We start from the raw sequence: 22,334 nt of genomic DNA, 5'->3' as shown, positions 1-22,334 counted from the left end.
ACAGAGTTTATTTGTTTGGTTTGCTGCTCTAAGATCAATGCGCGCAATAGGCTGGGGTCGGGTTCCAGGGGGGCGGATAAGGGGCAATGCCCGGAGATACACACAACATTACCCGGCATGTCCGATTCCCGACCACCATGACTGACCACACCGCTGAAAGCAAGAACAGGTCTATTAAGATAATGACCTGGAATGTGAATGGGCTAGGCAGCAGTATCAAGAGACGCCTTGTACTCCAATATTTGAACCGTTATACGCCCGATGTAGCCTTCCTAACCGAAACGCACCTGGCGGGCACAAACTGCAACCTCTTCAAGCGAACTAATTACCGCATCGCGATACACTCAGGTTTCTCCATGGGAGCTAGGGGGGTGCTGATCCTCGTGCACAAACGACTTCCACTGACCCTCTCATCCGTCACACAGGACCCAGGAGGTAGATTCGTTCACATAACCGCGACTCTTTGGGAGCGGCCTATATCCATGCTAGCCGTATATGCACCACCTACCTTACTCACTGCACTACTTGAAGATATAACGCCAATGTTGGCGGCGGACTCCTCGAGCTTGATGGTGGTGGGGGGAGATTTCAACGAGGTCATGCACCCAGAACTTGACCGAACACACATCCGCTCGAGAAATCCAGCTACGCATACCAAACTAGCCACGTTCGCCGACGCAATAGGCCTGAAAGATGTGTGGAGACATTTGCATCCTGGCACGAGAGAATACTCTTTCCTCTCCGGAGCACACGCCTCATTATCTAGACTTGATTACTTTTTTCTCCCGATCTCCGAATTACATCTAGCAACCGATGCACACCTCCTACCCAGAGGTATATCGGACCACTCCCCGCTCGTAATGGTGCTCAATACACACAGGCCGATTCCCCCACCCACGTGGAGGCTAAACAATTATTATCTGGGCTTCCCCGACCTAGTCGAACATATCAAAAAAGGAACAGAATCATACTTTGAACTGAACACAACCTCAGTGGATAGCCCTGTAACATTGTGGGAGGCATACAAACCCGTACTGAGAGGGGAACTCATATCCCAGATCGCAGCCCATAGGAAAAAACACGCCGCGGCGATCCGGGCGGCCGAAAAGCGAGTACAAGAGGCAGAGGTAGCTCATCTATCCCAAGACCTCCCAGAATCCCATCGCGAATTACAGCTAGCACAAAAACAGTTTCAAAACGTCGCCCTGGACAATGCCAAACAGGCACACACAGCGATGCGGACCAGAGTGTACGAAACCGGGGATAAGGCAGGCAAAATGTTGGCGTGGCTGGAGAGGCGTGACGAGGGGCTCCGACATGTTAGAGCGATCAGAACACAGGGGAATACACTAGTGACAGCGGACCGTGACATAGCGGAAGAGTTCGCAAGCTACTACAAGGAACTCTATGGACCGCCAATCTCCCCCATTGACACTACACCCATCTCGGGAATCACCCTTCCCTCCCTGACACCTGAACAAAGAGCCCTGCTAGAAACCGACATATCGGAGAATGAATTGTCTGCAGCCATAGCCGACCTTCAACCCGGGAAAGCCCCGGGACCCAACGGCCTTCCGGTCGAGGTATGGAAGAAAATAGGCACGAGCGTAATTACACCACACTTGCTGAAAATGTATGAAACCTCCCGAAACAAAGGGTCCCTCCCACAAGACCTGAGACAGGCCACCATAGTGGTCATACCCAAAGCGGACAAACCCCCAGAGTGCTGCAGTTCGTATAGGCCCATTTCCCTTATCAATACAGAAACCAAAATTCTAGCGAAAACCTTAGCCAATAGATTGCAGCAAGTTATACCCTCCTTGATCCACCCGGATCAGTGTGGTTTTATGCCGCAGAGATCCACGCGGATGAATATACATCGATTATTCATGGCGATGGAGAATGCGACCACCATCCGAGACCCGTTGGCCCTGTTGGCCGTAGACTTCGAGAAGGCCTTTGACTCTATCAGGTGGGATGCGATCTGGGAGATAATGCAAAGGATGGGATTCGGGCCCCAGTTTATGAGCTGGGTTAAATTATTGTACAAATCCCCGCTAGCAGTCACGAAAGTGAATGGTCACGTGTCAGGCCCCTTTGAAATCGGCACAGGAACCAGACAAGGATGCCCACTGTCGGCCATGATATTCGCAATAGCGATTGAACCACTCGCTATACTGTTAAGAACAAACGAAACATGGAAGGGATTTAGATGGTCTGAAGCCTGGGAAGATAAGGTGTCCCTATACGCGGACGACTTATTGGTTTACTTACAAGACCCGGTCAGATCCTGCCCCATAGTGACTGATTTACTGCAGAAATACGGCTCCTTCAGTGGCCTGAAAGTAAACTGGGACAAATCCACCTTATTCCCACTCAAGCAAGAGGGAGACTCGATCCCGCCCCAATGTCCCTACCGGGTAGAAAGGGAACAATTCAAATACCTAGGTATTCTAATAACAAATAAGCTGACTGATTATGTGCCCAGAAACCTGTACCCAGTCATGACAAGATTTGCAGAGGATGCCCGTCACTGGTCATCCCTCCCGCTGACACTACTGGGTAGAGCTGCACTCTTCAAAATGATGACCCTACCCCGCCTACTCTACATATTACAAAATGCCCCATTACACATCCCTTCAAACATATTTAGGAAAATAGACCAGACACTCCGCAGACTGCTGTGGAATAACGGTCATCCACGCATAGCCCTAGCTACACTCCAAAGATCCATATGGGAGGGCGGAATAGGACTACCCCGAATGCAAACATACTATTGGGCCAGTCAATTGATGAAAGTGAATGACCAACTACACGGCGACACCGATGCACCACACAACAAATCTCTAGAGTCGGACACTCCTGGAAAACCCATCATGCTGTACCTTTATAAGAAAAGAGACCGTGCGGCTACTCCCAACATGCGCGCACAGCTAACACAAATCTGGACAGACGCACACAAGTTCGTGGGATGGGGCGACAAACTATCGCAGGCCCAACCTCTGTGGAACAACAAGAACCTTCCAGGTGTATACACGCTCCCCAGGTGGCCGAACTGGTCCCGGCAAGGTCCGCCCATCTTGGGAGACGTTGTGAAAGATAACACCATGGTCCCTTTTGCAGAGCTGGCTCTCCGACTTGGACTTCCCCAAACCGAACATTACCACTATGCTCAACTACAACACGCACTACGAAACATCCTCCCCGAAGTGAGCCCCCTACCGGACTTCACCCCCATTGAGAGAAATCTACTCCCGGAACCAATTACCCGGAGAGTGACATCGGTTCTATATAGTGCCATAAGTTCCTTTGGCACACCAGATCTACTGTCACTGCGGACCAAGTGGGAATCGGACGTGGGGGCCATACTGCCGGAGGAATGGGTCATGACATTGATGTTCCCTAGGGAGATAGCGATTTCATCAAGGCTTAGATTGGTTCAATTAAAGATATTACACAGAGTATACTATCCCAGGGTGGCCCTACACAGATGGGGAAGAATAGATGATCCGAACTGCCTGCGATGCAAAACGGAAGAGGGTACCTTTTTCCACATCATATGGGATTGCACACATATACAACCACTTTGGGAGGCATGCTGTGCGGAACTCTCTAGAGTTATGGGGAAAACAGTTCCCAGAAACCCTAAGCTACTACTATTGGGGATAGATGATGAAATTGACCTATCTAGATATGAAAAACTGCTCTTGTTCACCACCACCGCACTTTTGAAAAGGAACATTGCTCAAAAATGGGGCTCGGACCAAATACCGAGCTATGAACAATGGAGAACGGATGTGGATATCTGTGTCGCAACGGAATACAGAGTATACGCGGCCAGAGGATGCCCGGCAAAAGCCCTGAAAGTGTGGAGGAAATGGGAAGATGCCCAATGAGGATTATAAAACAACTGGACGCTGCCTGCGGGCTCAACTAAAGCTGTCCCCCCCCCCTTTTTTCCTTTGCAAACATATGTGTACAACATCTGAAACAGCCAGTAACCCTCTCCGGCAATGCGCATGTATTGATTGTTTACGTTGTTTATTTGTTTAACCTTGTTTTTTCCTAAAAACACCAATAAAATGTGTTATTAAAAAAAAATCTCACTCTTATCACTGTATCAGTGTGAAGGGCTTTAATCGCCAGGAGTAAACTAAGAGGGCAGTTCCAGGTCGCCATTTTCTTCCACAGTAATTCCCGATCGATGCTGTCGAATGCCTGTGATAAGTCCACAAATGCGAGATAGATTTTCTTATTTGCTCTTATGGTGTCCATTTTTAAAATATTGAGCATTAGCAGGTTTAAGCCACAGCCGACACCTCGGACGAATCCAGTTTGTCGAGGGTCAATGTGTTTTGTAGATTCAATCCATTTGTTCAGTTGCTTTTGTAGCTGAGTAGCAAAAATTTTTCCGAGGACATCTAGTAAGGCTATAGGCCTGTAGTTTTTGGGATCTGCTCTGTTCCCATTCTTGAAAATGGGAATTATGATTGCAGATTTCCAGCTAGATGGTAAGGAGGCTTCGTCTGCAATTTTTGTGAAGAGTAACATGAGGAACTTGGACCAACCCTCTGGATTTTGTTTTATTAGATGGTTGGAAAGGCCATCCGGACCCGGTGCTCTTGAGGAGGATGCTCGTAGTATGGCCTGTGTTATACTCTCCTTATTGAACTTTAAATCCCACTTGGATAACTTCGGAAGTTCGGGTTCGATTGTAGAACTGTTTTTTCTGTAGATCGAGTTAAAATGAGCAAGCCATTCGGCTTGTGTGACCATATTTGTCTGAATTGCACGTTGTGGACAATTCATGTTATTAATTAACTTCCAAAAGTCAGCTGAGTTCTTGTTGCTGAGGGCCGCTAACATGGCTTCGCTGTCCAGTTGAAATTGTATTGCTTTGTGCGAAATTAGCCAATTTTTATATCGCTGTTTTGAGGCTTTTTTTGCAAGCTGGCATTGGTCACGATCTAATTGTGCATGCTGTCTTAATTCTTTCCTCAATTGCCTCTTTCTTTCTGCGATTTCATTGTTGTAGCGGTGTTTTGGTGCAAAGGCCGGTTTTTTTGATCCATTCTGAGTTGTCATGAACTGTTTTAGGATTACGGTGTATTCAAGGGTGGAGTCCCTTGAATTTATTGTAAGGTTGTAGTACGAATCTGTTATCCGCTCCACCTCAAATGGCTTTATTTTTAAGCGAATTCTGTTAGATTCTACTTCGACGTTGTTCTTCCAGATGTTAGGTTTCGCTATGGATGGGCAAAGTAGAGTCAATGTTAATTTGCTATGATCGCTATTGAGATCTTCTAGGACAGTTAGTGCCACTGCTCGATGGTTTAGATTTCCAGAAATAAAGAAGTAGTCAATGATGGATGATGACTTCTCACGTTTCCATGTTTTTTGGGCTGGTATATCTCCACTAATATTCCCATTCATCATTGTAATGTCTCTTTCTAGTAGAGCTGAGCACCATTTTGCTGCCAGTTTTTGCAATGAGGTAGAAGCTACAACGTCTTGCGCATCCCTTATGCACGATAGATTCAAGTCACCGCAGCATATTATATTCGATGCGTGTTGCTCGCTATTAATCGCGTCGCTTTGATCCAGCACTATGTTCATGAATTTATTTGTGCCAGCTTCTTTGTGGTGCCAATACAAGTTGATTATGTTCAGCTCGGTTTTGGTTTCTGTCCCAGAGTTCAGTGAAATTGCTTCTATGATAGTATGTTGAATGTAGGGAGTGAGATTGAGGGAGCTTTTTACTTTCCATCCCGAGTTTTTTGCCACCATTGTTAGTAACCCAGCAGATGGACGCCTTTTTTTTCTCGATATGGCTGGGTTCATGACTATTTCATATTCGTCTGACAATGGGCACAGGGTAAGCCACGTTTCCTGCAGGCAGATCACTGACTGATTCAAGAGGCTTTTAGTTGAATTGTTGAATAAATGCATGAATCCTCGGGTGTTCCATGAGAGGACATGCATATGGGGACTACTGTATCTCTGCTGGCGTTAGCTGGTTTGCCCGCCCAGGACTCCGGCAAGCCAATTCCAGTTTTTTGTTGTGTTATTATTCTCCAAGGGTTCCTGATCATTGGTATGGTCATTTGCAGCAGAGGTATTTGTTCCTAAAATTGTAATTTTAATGTTTTCTCCCATATTACGGATGTTTTTTTCCAGTATTGGACTACTTTGTTCCTTATTAAGTTACGGTTTACTCGGCAGTGCCGTAGATGTAACTTTAGAGGGAGAATTTGGGTTAACATTGTTTCCAAATATAGTCTTGTAGGATGGAGATAAATTGTTGACTGTTGCTTCTCTTGCTTTTGTTGGGCACGTATCCACAATGTTGATTTGAGGCACTTCATGAATATCGAAGCCTAGGGACAGCAGGAACGAAACTGCATTTAGAAGTAAGTCGCAGACAAGTCTGGAATTTATGTGTAAGCGGACTCTATCATTTTGGTTGTCATTAATGAAGTCTACTGTTTGAATGTCATTGGACTCTATTGACCGAAGTCCTGGTACATGATGTAAAAGTCTGAGGACATTATTTCGATTCAGGATTAGTCCGTCTTTTGTGTCCAATATTCGTTCCAGTATTAACGTGTGCTTAACACAGTTTCCGAGTTTGTCTTTGTTTGCGTGAAGATTTTGTTGATTTTTGTTAACCTGATTGAATGTTACCGTTTTCTTGTGATCCTTCAGGATGGGCCGAGTTGAAGAACTCGACGTATTGGTCGTGTTTGATTTTATTTTAGAGGTTCCTTCATCCTGCGTTCTCCAAATCTCATTCCAACGAGTTGGGCTGCTTTCCGTGGCTGGTTTTTGGGCTCCATTTCGAGCTTCCAGACGTCTTCTTTTTTCAGCCATAGTTTCAAATTTATTGGGATTTCCAGTAGGGGCCAACGGGATTACTTCTGTTAACGGGAGTATTAATTCACAAACTCGCCCAGTACCAGCTCGCTGTGCTTCGATCGCGGATTTTTGCGTGTCAGTTTTAGCCAGGTCATCAGGGCTTAGGATCTTTTGTGCCACTTCCTCATCATCTAGTTCTGCATTAATCTCGTCTTCGTAAACTGAAAAGTTTAAGAGCTCCTCCGCATCAGGCTCGGAGCTTTCATCTAGCACAATTGTTGATCCTGGTCTATCTGGGCACTTTTGCGAGGCATCGATATTAATCTTTTTTGGTGGATTGTTTACTTTGTCTGTATTGACAAATACATTGATTGATTTTAGATTTCTTAGAAACTTTCTTGATCCCGTGTTGTTACATTTTCGTTTGCATTTTTGGTTCTTTTGTTTTTTTTCCTGTTGTTTATTTGCATCAGTAGGATGTGCTTTTTGGAATATTCCATACGTTTTGTCTTTCATTACTGTGCAATGGTTTACTTCTTGTTCTGAGGGATATTTAATTCCTTCTGTGTTAACTGACGTGGATGGCACAGGGATGCTTATCTGTGCCAGGTTATTAGCGGGACGAGTGGATGGAGTGTTTGGAAGGCCTGTGATACCTACTGCACTAGCAGAAGTAGGTGGCACTGGGGTATTAATGTTCACGATACTATCTACTATAAGGGTAGATAAAGTATTTGAAGGAGGTTTCATTACGTTTTCGGCTTGCTCTGAAGAAAGTGATATGAAGTTTGCCACTTGCGGGGGGTTATCTAAAACAGCGGCCCGAGCTGGCAGTGGTGGGTTCTTTGATAGGTCTGTCCGTGACACGTCAGGTATAATGGATCCCTCTTTTGTAGGTCTTTCCTCGCATAAAGAGTCCCTGTTGGAAGTATTCCTGGTCGACAATGTGGAGTGAGGTATGGAAGTCGATACCTTTTCTTGGCCGTTCGATCTTGATAGTACATTGTTTGGCCTTTGCGACATTCCAGGGTCATCGTTTCGATGAGTGCAACCTTCCCATGAAGTTGATGCAATGTTTGTCACTTGAGGTATTGGCTCAGAAACACTGGAGACGGGACGGGGTTCGTCATACATTCTCTTTGATGGTTGGGTCTGTTTCAGCAGGCTTAACGCCTCTAAGGTTATTTCGGACATTAGACGTTTCTCATCAACGTTTAAGCGTTTTTAGTCCGCAAGATTCTTAGTTAGAATTTCGAATCTTTGGATATAGGCCAGCATTTTCGTGTTTTCCCCGATATGCAGCAGTTCTACTGTTGCGAGTTTGGTATTTGTCAAGGCTGTTAATGCTGTTTGATCTTTAAGATTATCGCTTAATTGCTCATAGAGTTTGAGCATTGGGGCCATGGCTATAGACAGCGAGGACGAAACAAAAGGTCTAAGATCATGTAAAGCGTCTTTCACAATGTTTTGGAGCTTAAGCTCTTTCAAAGTTTGAGACGCAGATTTCTTGTGGTTATGAGCTTTCCCTTTAGGAGGCTGGTGTCTGGTGGGTGAATCATTCAGTGATTCATCCAGAGATGAAGTATCAGACGGCTCTTCATTACATGACGAGATAATCAACCCTATGTTGTTTTTCCTGAAGCCTGATGATGACGTTGATGGATTTTGGGAGCCAGATATTCGATTCCATCGTTTCCTGTTTTGGGAGCATGGTACAGAAGGAGATACACTGGAGGCAATTCGTCTTCTTTTTCTGGGGCATTTTAGCCATTCGCTTCCCAGTCGCGTATTATCCTCAATATCGTTTGTCATAGGGCAGGGTTCAGAGGAAAGAGAACCACCATTGGCATCGCTGACGTTGGCTATTGATTTAGCATTTATGGAGCTGTTCATTTTTGTTAAATCTATAAGGAGTTTATTCACTATAGCCAAGGAATTATTTTTTCGTTCGTGTTGTGTTTGGGAACCATTAGGATCTTTGCAGTTCACAAAAGGATGGTTATTTTTGGCTAATCTAAGGTCTTGTTCTTCTGCTTCAATCGTGAGTACAGGTAAGTTGATTGACTGAGATCTAATAGCAATGACTCTTTCTTCCATCTCATATAAAAATTTATTACGAGGGATTGGACTATCTTTGTCTATCAGAAGATGGGCAGAAGTGGACTTGGGGGGCAGTGACGGTGGTCCAATGGGCGAAGACGTAGGCATCAGGGAGTTCGTGTCAGGAGTACAATCAAACCAAGAGCCAATGGCATCCGAAGTTAGCCGTTGATTTTTATGATTGGTTGGGACATGCAAAACTTCTGTTTGCGATACATCTCCTGATGAATATACAAGCCTTGCCGTGTCGGCAGGTAGTGTGCATGAGGAATGGTCAACAACCAAATTAATAATGTCATCGGCGAATGCAGATTCACCCAGTAATGGGGCTCCGCTTTCAGCGGGATAATCTGCACTCGAGTTTGTGTGACTCGGCGCAAATCCGAATTCGTCGCTTCGTGATTCACTGCGAGGGGGCTCCCCTTCATACCCTTCAAGTTCTCTACTGAGGGATTTTGTGTTTTTTTGGGCCGACGAACTATCGGAAAGAGGACTGGGGATTAACTCACTGTCTATCTCAGTGTGCGGTTGATTTGTGGGAGAAACAGTATCTTTCAGGGCTCTCGCACCGCTGGCGCGGGTGCTCAGATCATCCATTAACGCGTGTGGCAGTGATATAATGCGAGCGGCAGGGGAGGAGGGGGGTTTGTAATTTCCTACTTGGTTTCTCCCGGCAGTGGAGGTGTTAGAGGCGAAGCGGTACCTTCAGGACCTTCGACTTCTTCGCCGCGTCTCAGCTGCAGTCGGGTAACAGGATGGTGTATGGTCCTTGCGGGAGCCTTGAGCGTTTTTCTTGGATCCATATAAGTAGAGATTGAGGCTACCAGGCCTCGAGAGCCTCCAGAGACTCACGAGACTCTGCACGACTCCGCGCCGCTCCGCGGTGTGCAGGGGTTTAAGAACACACCCCCTCAGCTGTAGCAAAGAGTAGAGAGAGGACTGATACTCCAAACAGTCCAGCAGGCACAGTAGACTCACGAGACTCTGCACGACTCCGCCATGTAATATCTGAACAAGGGTCAAAACGGATACCTGTGAAGACACTGCATATACAAAGCATCGTTTCAGGAATGATGTTCATTTTACTGCTTTCCTGAAACACTATTCAGCACTTTCCCCAAATATTCTAGGACTCATGTTATATTAGTAATTAATACCACTCCTAGAACATGGTAAGAGTGTTAGGAAATAACATTATTGCTGAAATGATGTTTTCTAGTGCGTTATTATCATATGAAACTAAGTGTTCGTCAAGTTAAAATAAGAGGCAGAGCTTTCTCGTTTGCACCAACAAAAATCTCTGGAACCTGCTACAATAATTGACTATCTCATCTTTTGTAGACATCTAAAGACATGCATGGTTCCCCAGTACAAACCCCCATTAATAGCATAATGATGAATCTACATATGCCTACTGTCACAGTGGGGATGCAAAAGACAACCCTCCGACTTCCCTCGTTCTTAGGATGATAATGCCTACTAGCACCCGGGAAGGGGGCTGGAGAGGGCGGCCTCCCATTCAATCAGGAGGTTTGGAACAGGGTCTTTACCTCATGGGAGGACGTCATCTTCCACGCTGGGTGCTAATAGGCAAGTGTGCCCAGGACCCTTGCTCCCCTTACCCTCTATCCTCCACGCTGGACCCCAATTTCAATATCCCTCACCCACCCCCACACCCGCCCCACTTACCATGCACACTGGTGTCTATCACCAGTGCCGGGAACACTCTGTGTTCCTGGGCCATCTACGTCACAGCAATGGCCGTCATGGTAAGGGAGAAGGTACTACGTGGAGTTCCCTTCTCCCTAATCCATTGTGGCCATCTTTGTTTGTTGCTTTTTTTAAATTGAGAAACGACAACCGTGTAATTTCTCAACTTGAAGAAACAACTATTAACATCCCAATAAACATGGCAGGATGCTAATAGCAATAAACCCCTCTGGCTTTCCCAGTGTGTAGCCGGGGTCTTTACCGAGACAGGTAATGTCCAGGCTAACGTTAAAGCCCTTGTTTTGCTCTGGCTTCTAACCAGACCGTGCTACCTGCCCCAGTAAAGCACCAGAGTGTCAGGGTTTATTGCTTAAGTAAATCTTAGTGTCACATTATGTGAGTAGCTGGTAATATCATGACAATATGCAGCAAATGATGGTAGTACCAGTCCACAATGTAGCAAAAGATGCATATGGTGTGAGAACCAGGGCATACGATGTCCGTGCCCAGCCAATGCCTATACTAAAGCCAAGCCATTTGGCTTTGTCAATGCTTATTAATATCATACCTGTTTTTCCCTTTTGTGAGAACAGAAACAAATAATTCTACTTTGTGCTGAGGGGTTTTGTCTTAAGCGTCAAGACTCCAGACAAACTTGAAAACTGTCTGACAGTAGGATTTGTTTTATGTCTATGGAATGTGTGGACCTGAGTGTGTGTGTTTCGTACGAGTGTCCAGCATGTGTGCATTTGCTTTGTGTTTACTGCCAGTGTCTGTGCCATGTGTGGCTCTTACCTGTACAAAGTTGCTCTCAAACACTGGTGCATACTTGAAGGGGTCATACTCGCCCTCGTAGAGTTGCGACTGCAGCTCCCCCATTTCAGGGAGAAACAACTTTAAATCCTGACCATACGTCATCAATTCATCTTTATTGGTGAAGGATCTGCTCATCGTGGCTCACCGGCTAAAATAAAAACACACAGGAGTTTACAGAGCAATCACAATGCTGAGAGGCTGTAAAACTTATATACTGCAAACCTGGGAAAGACAACACACCTAGGAGCACATGAGCCTTTCAGATACTGCAACAAGACAGAAACTGCACCCTGAGGAGAAACTACACAAGTCAGAAGGACTTACACCTTTGAGAGACTACATACCCAAGGAGAGGCTACACACTGGGCTAGTCTTGCATACCTGTATGAGACTACACTTGATATGATATAATATGGTAAGTCATTTATAACGTGCCTGTACACAAGTGTTTCTAGGCGCGACAAGACAAGGAAGGGAAGACAGAGGAAGGACAAGACAAACGATCTTACTAGGCATTGTGTCATTCAGATTGTGCAAGTGCAAGAATGAGAAGTGCAAGGGGAAAGGGAGGGTCGGAAGTGCAAGGGAGAGGGGAGGGGAAAACAGGATAGCAATGCTCTGAGTAAGTGCAGCCAGGGCAGCGCGGCTCTGAAGTAGCTGAGCGAATGGCTTGAGAAGGAAGGTATTTTGGAAGCGCGCTTTGGATGTAGTGTGGACCCCAGCCCCAGAAAGTCTTGTGGACAATGCCAGCCCCCGGGAGCCAGTGGAGATATTTCAGGGCTGGAGAGATACAGTCCCTGGGCTTGATGCTAAGGATAAGTCTTGCAGTCCTGTTCTGCATTAGTTACAGAGGGCAGAGAATAGAGCAAGGCAGATTGAGAAAGAGGATGTTGCAATAGTCCAGCCTAGGGAGAACCAGGGCTCTGGAAACAGTGAGCTTCTAGGGGAAAGTGAGAAAGGGAAGAGTCCCTTTGAGGAGGTGCAGCTGCTAGTGGGACTTCTTGGCGACGTCCAAGATGTGAGGAGAGAAAGACAGAGTGGAGTCGAAGATGACAACAAGTTTTTTTGCCTCGTAGGAGGGCAAAGGAAGAGGGCCCAAAGCGGGCTGCCAGAGTGAGAGAGGGAAAGCAGGGGTCCTAATGAAAAGGATTTCTGTCTTACTGGCATTAAGGCAGAGATAGTTGGAGGAGCACCAATCCTGAATCGCTGATAGACAGTCAGGAATGAGCGAGAGAGGAGAGGAGGCTGAGGGGAGCCTGGAGGAAAGCTGAGTGTCAGCCACAAAACCGTGAAAGTTAGAGGAGAAGGTAGATATCAGGTGGGTCAAAGGGGCCAAGTAGAGGTTGAAAAACCAGGGTGAGAGGACAGGGCCCTGGGAAACGCCACAGGTAGAGAGGTGGCGAAGAGAAGAACAAGTTACTTATACCTGGTAACGTTCTTTCTACTGTATTTTCCTTACGCATATTCCTCATCCTATGATATCTTCGTTTCCAGCTTCAGCTGCTTCAACAAAAATGTTCTTCTTGGCAGAGGGTGCATCGAGACAGTCGACCCGATGTCCCTCGAGGGCTTTCGTCACGGTTGACGTCATTGTCGAGTACATATACCACACGTGGCGCCCGTTGGCTTCAGTTCTGTTTTTTCGCCACCCATATGCAGAATTACTGCCTCTGACAAGTACTTTTAATTATCTGACCTTAAAACAGCATAAAGTCTAAAGCTTGGAAATTCCACAGTGGGGTAGGTTGGGAGAGCGATGATGAATATGTGGGAGGAACATCCAGTCGAAAGAAAGTTACCTGCGGTAAGTAACTTGTTCTCCGAATGTATTGTGTTCTCCCACGTATTCCTCATCTTATGATAGACTCTCAAAGCAGTATTAAGTTCTTTTGGAGGAGGGAGTAAGAATTTGAGAGTTAATGTTTGTCAAGAATGGGGCATAGTACTGCCTTCCCAAAGCTTGCCTCCTTGTTAGAGGTGTTGTAGGGGAGGCATGGTATCAAAAGTATGACACTGAAACAATAGGTACAGTTTGTAAAACCTTTATTGAAATCATTGGGAATGGAGAAACTCCTATTTTGCCCTATAACTAAGATGGGAGTAGTCTCGACCATCAAATAATAAATAATGCAGTCCTAGTGAAATCTGTCAAATCAAAAGGCCAATGCAAAAAAAAACTGCCCTATATCTTGTACAATAAGTGTAAAATGGAGAAATGTATGCAAAAAGAAAAATCAGTGTTCAAAATAAAGAAGTGTGGTTGAACCAGCTCTCCTCCCCAAGTTAAACCTCACAGAGTAACGCTGTCCCTGTAGGCAGGATGACACATACTGGCTCGGCTTTCAATACGATACACAGATCCAGAACGTGGATCAAGGCCTGTCTGGCCTTCCATATTTAAGTCTCTTTTTTCTAGTTTCCAAAGATAATTTGTCAACCAAAATTTTCACAAAGGTCCCCCTCTGTGGAGCTTAGAACTTTTACTACACAGTTCTCATAGGTCCCCCTCAGCCGGGCTCAGACCTCGCACGATAAAGTTCAACACAAACATGCAAGGGGGGACTCCCTTCTCCAAGCTTATTTCACGTCGAGTCTCCCTCTGTCGGGCTCGGACCATTTCGGATGTTGAAGACTTTTGAATGTGCGTGGTTTACTTTTCAGGCAACTGCAGCACCACTTCGACTTAAAGCTTATAGTTCAATTTTCACTTTCCCCTTCTCCAGGAGTTAAGCTTCTTTATTTCACTTTTACTGTTCATTCGCTTTATCGCATCTAACAATGTACCTTTCACAGAGACTCTCGAGTGGGCTACTGTCATGATGCCTACCTCCAAGGAGCCAGGTCCGCCCCAGCAACCCCAGAGGCAGGCATCATTTCCCCCAGGGGAGTGCCAGCGGGCCCAAGCTGGGGCCCTTTGGACGCAGTCCTGGCGCCTTAGGCGCCAGGTTCATTTTGGACCCCTGTCCTGGCGCCAGGCTCATAAAGCTAGACATGTGTTCAAGTGTTTTAATGTGCACTTACCTGATGCAGACCATGCTGCCACATCCAGGCCCTCTTGAGGCCTGAATGGAACTACTTTACCTGTGGGATTACTTTCCACCCGGGTGTGGTCGGGGAAGGATACATACCTGATCGGAGGAAGGATACACTTTTGGAACTTCTTCCAAAGCTATTTAAACCACACCCGATCAGCAACTCACGCTTCGCGTTGTTCTGCTCCTCGCAGCTGGACGCTCACCGTGTCAGCTCCTGCATCTGGACTTCAGCCACGCCTGTCAGCATCCTGGGTCACCTGCAAAGGGAGACAAGAGACCTTACCAGCTAAATCTGCACCACGGAGACATCACCGACGATCCTGAAAGGGAAGACATTATTTTTAAAAGCATTTCGTTACGATCGCTGCAGCGCTGCATTTCACTCACCTTTCCTGGGTTCCTCCATCTTCAGCAGCGATCATCCGGATACACAGCCACTTCCCAGAGCCTAGAGAAAAAGACAAGAATAAGAGGTGAGAGAAGGAAGGGAATAAGACTTACCTGTTGGGTCATTCCCATTTCATTTCGGGTCTTGCCGCTTCCAGGGATGTTCCGGACCCCGGCCCCTATGGGGAAAAAAGACAAAGACATTGAATGAGCATATGCAAAGACAGTTCCCGAGCGCTCATCCAGAACTAACCTGTCATTTACTGGAACTGCACGTTTCAGTTCGGGTCGCGCCATATCTCCGGCATTCCGAACCCCGGCCCCTAAGGGGAAAAAAGACATAAGCATTAGCGCTTGCTGCAAAAAGACAATGAACATTATTATTAAGCTTGGACTTTTGAACTTGCAACTGAACTTTTACAGAGCCTTACCTGAATAGTCAAGCTTACCTGAACTCCCATCAATCCTCAATCCAGGGAAGTAACTGGGTTTCAACGCGCCCCTGCATCAGAAGCAGGATGGAGAGCTCATCCTTCCTGACCCTAAGGTGAGACTTCATGGGGAATCGTGGAAGGGTATCGTGGAGGGTTGGAAGAGAGTGGGAGGCCCGAGCATCACTCAGTCAGTAGGTAATACTCCCTTTTCACGCACAGGGGAATATTCCTGCAAGCCGGAGAAGCCAGAGTAGAGGGCCCTTCCTGTCCATCTTCAGAGTCCTGCGCTTCACCATTGAAGAAGCATCAGCACTCGAAGCCAGACCTGCGCCTCTGTGGGAATCAGGTGAGTGTTATAGAACGCGAAGCCTACCCACAATTTCCCACCCGGGCGCTATGGAGACTTCCGAGACTGACCAGCTGGCCCAGCTTTTGGGGGAATTACGGGCAGAGGTGCACTCAGCCCGCCAGGAGACTAACGCTCTCAAAAGAGAACTGATCTTATCCAAGGAAAGAACAGATGACCTAGCCAAAAGGTTATTACAGGCCCAAGCAGGGCACACTCCTTTACCTAATTCCGGGACATTTCCACATCAATGGGTTTGAGTAACCCGGTACAAATTAATCTACCTGGACACATGCCTTTGGCCCCGCCTTAACGTTTTGCGGGGGATCCCAAGAAATATGCCGTCTTTATGAACCAATGTCGTTTACACTTTCTATGCAGACCCGGAGCCTTCCCTAACGACCAGACCAAGGTAGCCTTTATACTATCTTACCTCAGTGGCAGTGCTGCCGATTGGTCTATTCCATTGGTAAATCCGGATGATCCCATTCTCCAGAATTTTCAGAGCTTCCAGGCCAGCATGGAAAGATTGTTCGCTCGACACTCTCAAGGACAGGCCCTTGATAACGAACTGCTATCCTTACGACAAGGTAATCAGGATCTTCTGTCCTACATAGCCACCTTTAACAGACTGGTTGTAGAAACTGGATGGCCAGAAAGCAAAAGGATCACATTGTTTCATCGAGGCCTGCGCGGAGAGCTTAAGGATGTTCTAGCTCAGATAGTAAACCCACCCCAGGTCTGCGCAGACAACATTGACTTGGTGGTTCAACTTGATCACAGACTTCAAAATAGAAAAGCAGATCGGTTCAAGTATGAAAACCGAGCACCGATCAAAACCCACGCTAACTCCAAGAGTACCGACGTATCTGAACCTATGCAAATCAGTGGTGTTAAAGGACCATTAACGCAGAAAAAACGAGAGAGAAGGCGGCAAATGCAACTCTGTCTGTATTGCGGGACTTCCGGTCACTTTCTTCGAAATTGTCCAGTTAAACCACTTAAGAAGGTGGTTGGAGCTACTGATAACGAATTAGTGACACCTGATTCGGGAAACGACCTAGCCCGGCAAGCGTAGGGGTCCGCTTGCCGAGCTTGAAAACTAACTCTTTGACCTCGCATTTTGTCATGCCAATGGTGCTCGTGGACCCAAAACATCCTCAGCAGTTGCATGCTATAAAAGCATACATCGACAGTGAAGCTATTGGAAATTACATAGACCCTGAATTGGCTTCCAGGATTAAGCTTCCTCTCCGCCCGAAAGTAACCCAAGATGTCATTACTACAGTAGATGGAACCGAAATAGCCTCAGGGCCTGTAACGCATTCCACTGTTGAAGTGACACTGGTGGGTCAGGATGGACATCGGGAAGAATTGTGTTTGATGTGATCAAGGCCCCACAATTTCAAGTAATTTTTGGACTTCCTTGGTAGGAAACACATAATCCCAGAATTGACTGGCGAGCAAAGAAGATAAGTTTTCCTGATTGTGAACCAACTTGTTATCCAAGAAATCCAGCTATGGGTCTAGCCTCAGCAACTTCCACCCCTGTACAGCTACCGTCAGAATACCAAGAATTCCAAGACGTTTTTCAGAAAGAAATGGCTAACACGTTACCTCCCCATCGGTCTTATGATTGCCAAATCGATCTGGTACCCAATGCTCAACTACCTTGTAGTAGGATTTATGCTCTTACGGAACCAGAGAACCTGCATTTGCGTCAGTATTTAGATCAGTACCTAGCCAATGGTTTTATTCGCCCATCCAAGTCTCCTGTCTCCTCAGCTCTGTTCTTCGTGCCGAAAAAAGAAGGCGACCTTAGAACGTGTATAGCATCGTTATCCTCTGCCCTTGATCCCTGAGCTTATCGACCAGGTGAAAGACGCTTGTGTGTACACCAAGTTAGATCTCCGAGGAGTTTATCACCTGATGCGCATAAAAGAAGGTGACGAATGGAAGACTGCATTCCGCACCAAGTTTGGGCTCTTCGAATATCAGGTGATGCCCTTCGGTTTGTGCAATGCACCTGCCGCCTTTCAGTACTTTATGAATGATGTTCTTCGGGAACTTATCGATGTCTGTGTCATTGTTTACATTGACGACATCCTGGTGTACTCTTCTTCAGAATCTGATCACAGAAAACATGTTAGGGCAGTTCTTGAGAAACTGCGCCAGCACAGACTATTTGCAAAACTCGAAAAATGCGTTTTTCATACCACAGAAGTTGAGTTTCTCGGATTCATCCCGACACCTCAAGGAGTCCGAATGGACTCGCGAAAGGTGGACGCCATCCTCAAATGGCCTTCTCCAAGCTCGGTGAAGGGAGTTCAGAGCATGCTCGGCTTTGCCAATTTCTATCGAAGATTCATCCCGGAATTTTCCCGAACAGTCCCACCCATCACCGCTCTCCTAAAGAAAAACATACGTTTCGAATGGACTCTTGAGGCCGAACAAGCCTTCCAGGACCTGAAAACCAAATTCACCTCTGCACCTGTATTGAAGCACCCGCACCCAGATCTCCCGTACATAGTGGAAACCGATGCATCCAGTTCGGCCATGGGAGCTGTCCTGTCGCAAAGAGACCCAAAAACTAACCAACTACACCCAGTGGCCTTTTGGTCCAGAAAATGTTCTCCTCCTGAAATCAACTACGCAATTACCGATAAAGAGTTACTGGCCATCAAATCTGCTTTCAAGGCTTGGCGTCACTACCTTCTCGGGGCAAGACACACCATCACCGTAATTACGGACCACAGAAACTTACAGTATTTAAAAACGGCCAAAGCTCAATCTTCACGACAACTCCGCTGGGCTCTATTCTTTGCGGAATTTGATTTTGTAATTACCTATCGCCCTGGCTGCAAGAATGGAAAAGCGGACGCCTTATCCCGGATTGGCATGGAAGAACCTAATTCGAGCTTAGAACCTGTGCCCATCATACCTGAAGAAAGAATCTTAGGCTTAACCTCATTGCACACTATTGAGGACATCCAAAAGCAAGTAAAACAACTTCTAGACTCTTCAACCTTACTGGAATGGAGTCAGAAGGGTCCTCATTACACCGTTAAGGATGACTTACCCTACTTCCAGGAGCGGTTGTTTCTGCCAAGTAAAGAATTGCAAGAAGTTGTTATTGCCCATCATCATGAATCTTTAATGGAAGGACATCCTGGTATCGCTAAAACGGAGGAAAAAATTAAACGTCACTTCTGGTGGCCTTCTTGGAGAAAAGACAAAGTCTTTTGTTCTGTCTTGCGGAATTTGCGTCCAAAACAAGGCTCAAAAGAAAAGGCCAGCCGGCCTACTTCAACCCTTGGATATTCCACCGGCGCCATGGCACACCCATCAATGGACTTTATAACCAACCTGCCTCTTTGTGCTGGTTACAACACAATCCTTGTAATTGTGGACCTATTCACCAAAATGGCCCACTTTATCCCTTTAAAGGGTTTGCCTTCTGCTTCCACCTTGGCCATGGAATTCCTGGAGAATGTAGTTCGCATACATGGTTTCCCTTCCATTATAGTCTCGGATCGTGGAAGTCAATTTATCACCCATTTTTGGAAGAAGTGTTGCCAACTAGCACAAATAGATGTGCGGTTATCCACCAGCCACCACCCCCAGACCGACGGACAAACCGAGAGAACCAATCAGACTCTCGAGCAATATCTTCGGTGCATGTTACACCAATCCGAGTTAAATTGGAAAGACATCCTTTGGATCGCAGAATATGCATACAACAATTCAGTGCATTCTGGAACCGGACAAACCCCCTTTTATACTTTGTATGGTCACCATCCTCGGACGTCTGACCTAGATCCACCTCTGACCCTGGAAATGCCCGCAGTAAATCATCTGCATTCCACAATAACCCAAGCCTTCAAAGAAGCTGCAACTCATTTACAGCAAGCCAAGAAAAAGTATAAAGAAAACGCAGATTTGCGCCGGAGTAAAACTCCGCCTTACCAAGTAGGAGACCAGGTATGGCTAGCAACTAAACACTTATCCCTCAAGGGCCCGCGAACCTTCAATCCCAGATTCATAGGACCTTATCCCATCAAGGCTATAATCAACCCAGTGGCCATTAAACTGGATCTACCGTCCAACATGCGTATACATCCAGTTTTTCATGCATCACTTTTGAAGCCCGTACAACCAGGAACCCGATTGTCCAAGCCTCCAGATCCAGTTCAAATTGAAGGGGAATTAGAATTCGAAGTTAAAGACATTTTAGACTCCAAGGTGGTAAATTCGAAACTTTTCTATCTTGTTGACTGGAAGGGATATGGACCTCAGGAGAGATCGTGGGAGCCTAGTAACCATGTCCACGCACCTCGATTAGTACAAAGGTTTCACCGGAGATTTCCGAACAAGCCAAAACCCCCGGAGGGAAGAACCTTGGGAGGGGCCTTGAGGGGGGGGGGGTACTGTCATGATGCCTACCTCCAAGGAGCCAGGTCCGACCCAGCAACCCCAGAGGCAGGCATCATTTCCCCCAGGGGAGTGCCAGCGGGCCCAAGCTGGGGCCCTTTGGACGCAGTCCTGGCGCCTTAGGCGCCAGTCTCATGTTGGACACCTGTCCTGGCGCCTTAGGCGCCAGGCTCATAAAGCTAGACATGTGTTCAAGTGTTTTAATGTGCACTTACCTGATGCAGACCATGCTGCCACATCCAGGCCCTCTTGAGGCCTGAATGGAACTACTTTACCTGTGGGATTACTTTCCACCCGGGTGTGGTCGGGGAAGGATACATACCTGATCGGAGGAAGGATACACTTTTGGAACTTCTTCCAAAGCTATTTAAACCACACCCGATCAGCAACTCACGCTTCGCGTTGTTCTGCTCCTCGCAGCTGGACGCTCACCGTGTCAGCTCTTGCATCTGGACTTCAGCCACGCCTGTCAGCATCCTGGGTCACCTGCAAAGGGAGACAAGAGACCTTACCAGCTAAATCTGCACCACGGAGACATCACCGACGATCCTGAAAGGGAAGACATTATTTTTAAAAGCATTTCGTTACGATCGCTGCAGCGCTGCATTTCATTCACCTTTCCTGGGTTCCTCCATCTTCAGCAGCGATCATCCGGATACACAGCCACTTCCCAGAGCCTAGAGAAAAAGACAAGAATAAGAGGTGAGAGAAGGAAGGGAATAAGACTTACCTGTTGGGTCATTCCCATTTCATTTCGGGTCTTGCCGCTTCCAGGCATGTTCCGGACCCCGGCCCCTATGGGGAAAAAAGACAAAGACATTGAATGAGCATATGCAAAGACAGTTTCCGATCGCTCATCCAGAACTAACCTGTCATTTACTGGAACTGGAACTGCACGTTTCACTTCGGGTCGACGCCATATCTCCGGCATTCCGAACCCCGGCCCCTAAGGGGAAAAAAGACATAAGCATTAGCGCTTGCTGCAAAAAGACAATGAACATTATTATTAAGCTTGGACTTTTGAACTTGCAACTGAACTTTTACAGAGCCTTACCTGAATAGTCAAGCTTACCTGAACTCCCATCAATCCTCAATCCAGGGAAGTAACTGGGTTTCAACGCGCCCCTGCATCAGAAGCAGGATGGAGAGCTCATCCTTCCTGACCCTAAGGTGAGACTTCACGGGGAATCGTGGAAGGGTATCGTGGAGGGTTGGAAGAGAGTGGGAGGCTTGAGCATAACTCAGTCAGTAGGTAATACTCCCTTTTCACGCACAGGGGAATATTCCTGCAAGCCGGAGAAGCCAGAGTAGAGGGCCCTTCCTGTCCATCTTCAGAGTCCTGCGCTTCACCATTGAAGAAGCATCAGTACTCGAAGCCAGACCTGCGCCTCCGTGGGATCAGGTGAGCGTTATAGCTACTTCCTTTCGCCGTAACACTCTGTTACTTAGTATCGCTGACTTCGCAGCTGTCTTTTACTTCAAAGTTCATTCACAGGTCTGCCTTTCCTCACGTCTCATTCACATGCTTGCAGTCTTCACTTGTGATATTATGTTACTAGTTCCACTTCAACACACACCTGTCTCTCAGGTCGCTTGCCAACTCACCGACTATGTGCGTCTCGTTCTTGGTTTTACGATATCCACTTCACGAGTCAAGGTTAGTACCACAGGCTTGGCCTCGCCTCCCCAACTCGGGAGGGTCGCTGGTGTCCTTAAAACACAATGCAGTCTTGGCTTGTGGGACATGGCCTTCTCCACGTGTCTTCCGTGGCCTGTCGGAGGCAACGACCTCCAGTAGAGTACTATTGGGGTTTTCTACACGCTGCTCTCACCCCTTGGTCTGTCGCTCTGCTCCAGTAGGGTTGCTTTTGTCCTGGAAGTTCTGCTTGCACTCATGTTCTGCCTTGCTCATAGTGTGTCTTTAGGTTGTGCCTTTTATTCATGTGAGGAGAGCTAATTGATATCAGGTGTACGCACCTGGAATCAAGTGCCTGACTTTGCCTGACTGGATTAGCGGGACAGGTCCAGTACGATGTGTGAAAGTTAATGTTGTTACTCTCAGTCACCCTCTTCCTCGGTCCAGTGTTTGTGTAAAAAGGGGGGGTTGCGACTTCAATGAATCCTAAAAAAAGGATGGGGTGGATACACAAAATAAGGGGGAATAGCGCGTCTCACTGTCGGCTGCCTCATCCCCACACCCTGAAGACCCCTCACCCAGGT

At 46.8% G+C, this 22,334-nt stretch overlaps 1 protein-coding gene across 4 annotated transcripts in view; it reads right to left on the bottom strand.

Moving 5' to 3' along the window:
* GARIN5A (golgi associated RAB2 interactor 5A) overlaps positions 1–22,334 on the bottom strand; it is a 1,377,498-nt gene that overhangs the window by 1,084,589 nt on the left and 270,575 nt on the right. For all 4 annotated transcript variants that reach the window (XM_069605082.1, XM_069605076.1, XM_069605080.1 and 1 more), the window contains exon 2: positions 11,461–11,629. In XM_069605082.1, coding sequence (XP_069461183.1) covers positions 11,461–11,616 — 156 coding nt within the window. In that variant the 5' untranslated portion in view covers positions 11,617–11,629. The remainder of the gene's footprint in view (positions 1–11,460; positions 11,630–22,334) is intronic.

This window comes from Ambystoma mexicanum, chromosome 1p, assembly GCF_040938575.1.
Source record: "Ambystoma mexicanum isolate Mex_15411 chromosome 1p, UKY_AmexF1_1, whole genome shotgun sequence".
Lineage (NCBI taxonomy): Eukaryota > Metazoa > Chordata > Amphibia > Caudata > Ambystomatidae > Ambystoma > Ambystoma mexicanum.
The sequence above is the reverse complement of the archived record's forward strand: the minus strand, read 5'-3'. Positions and strand labels throughout refer to the sequence as shown.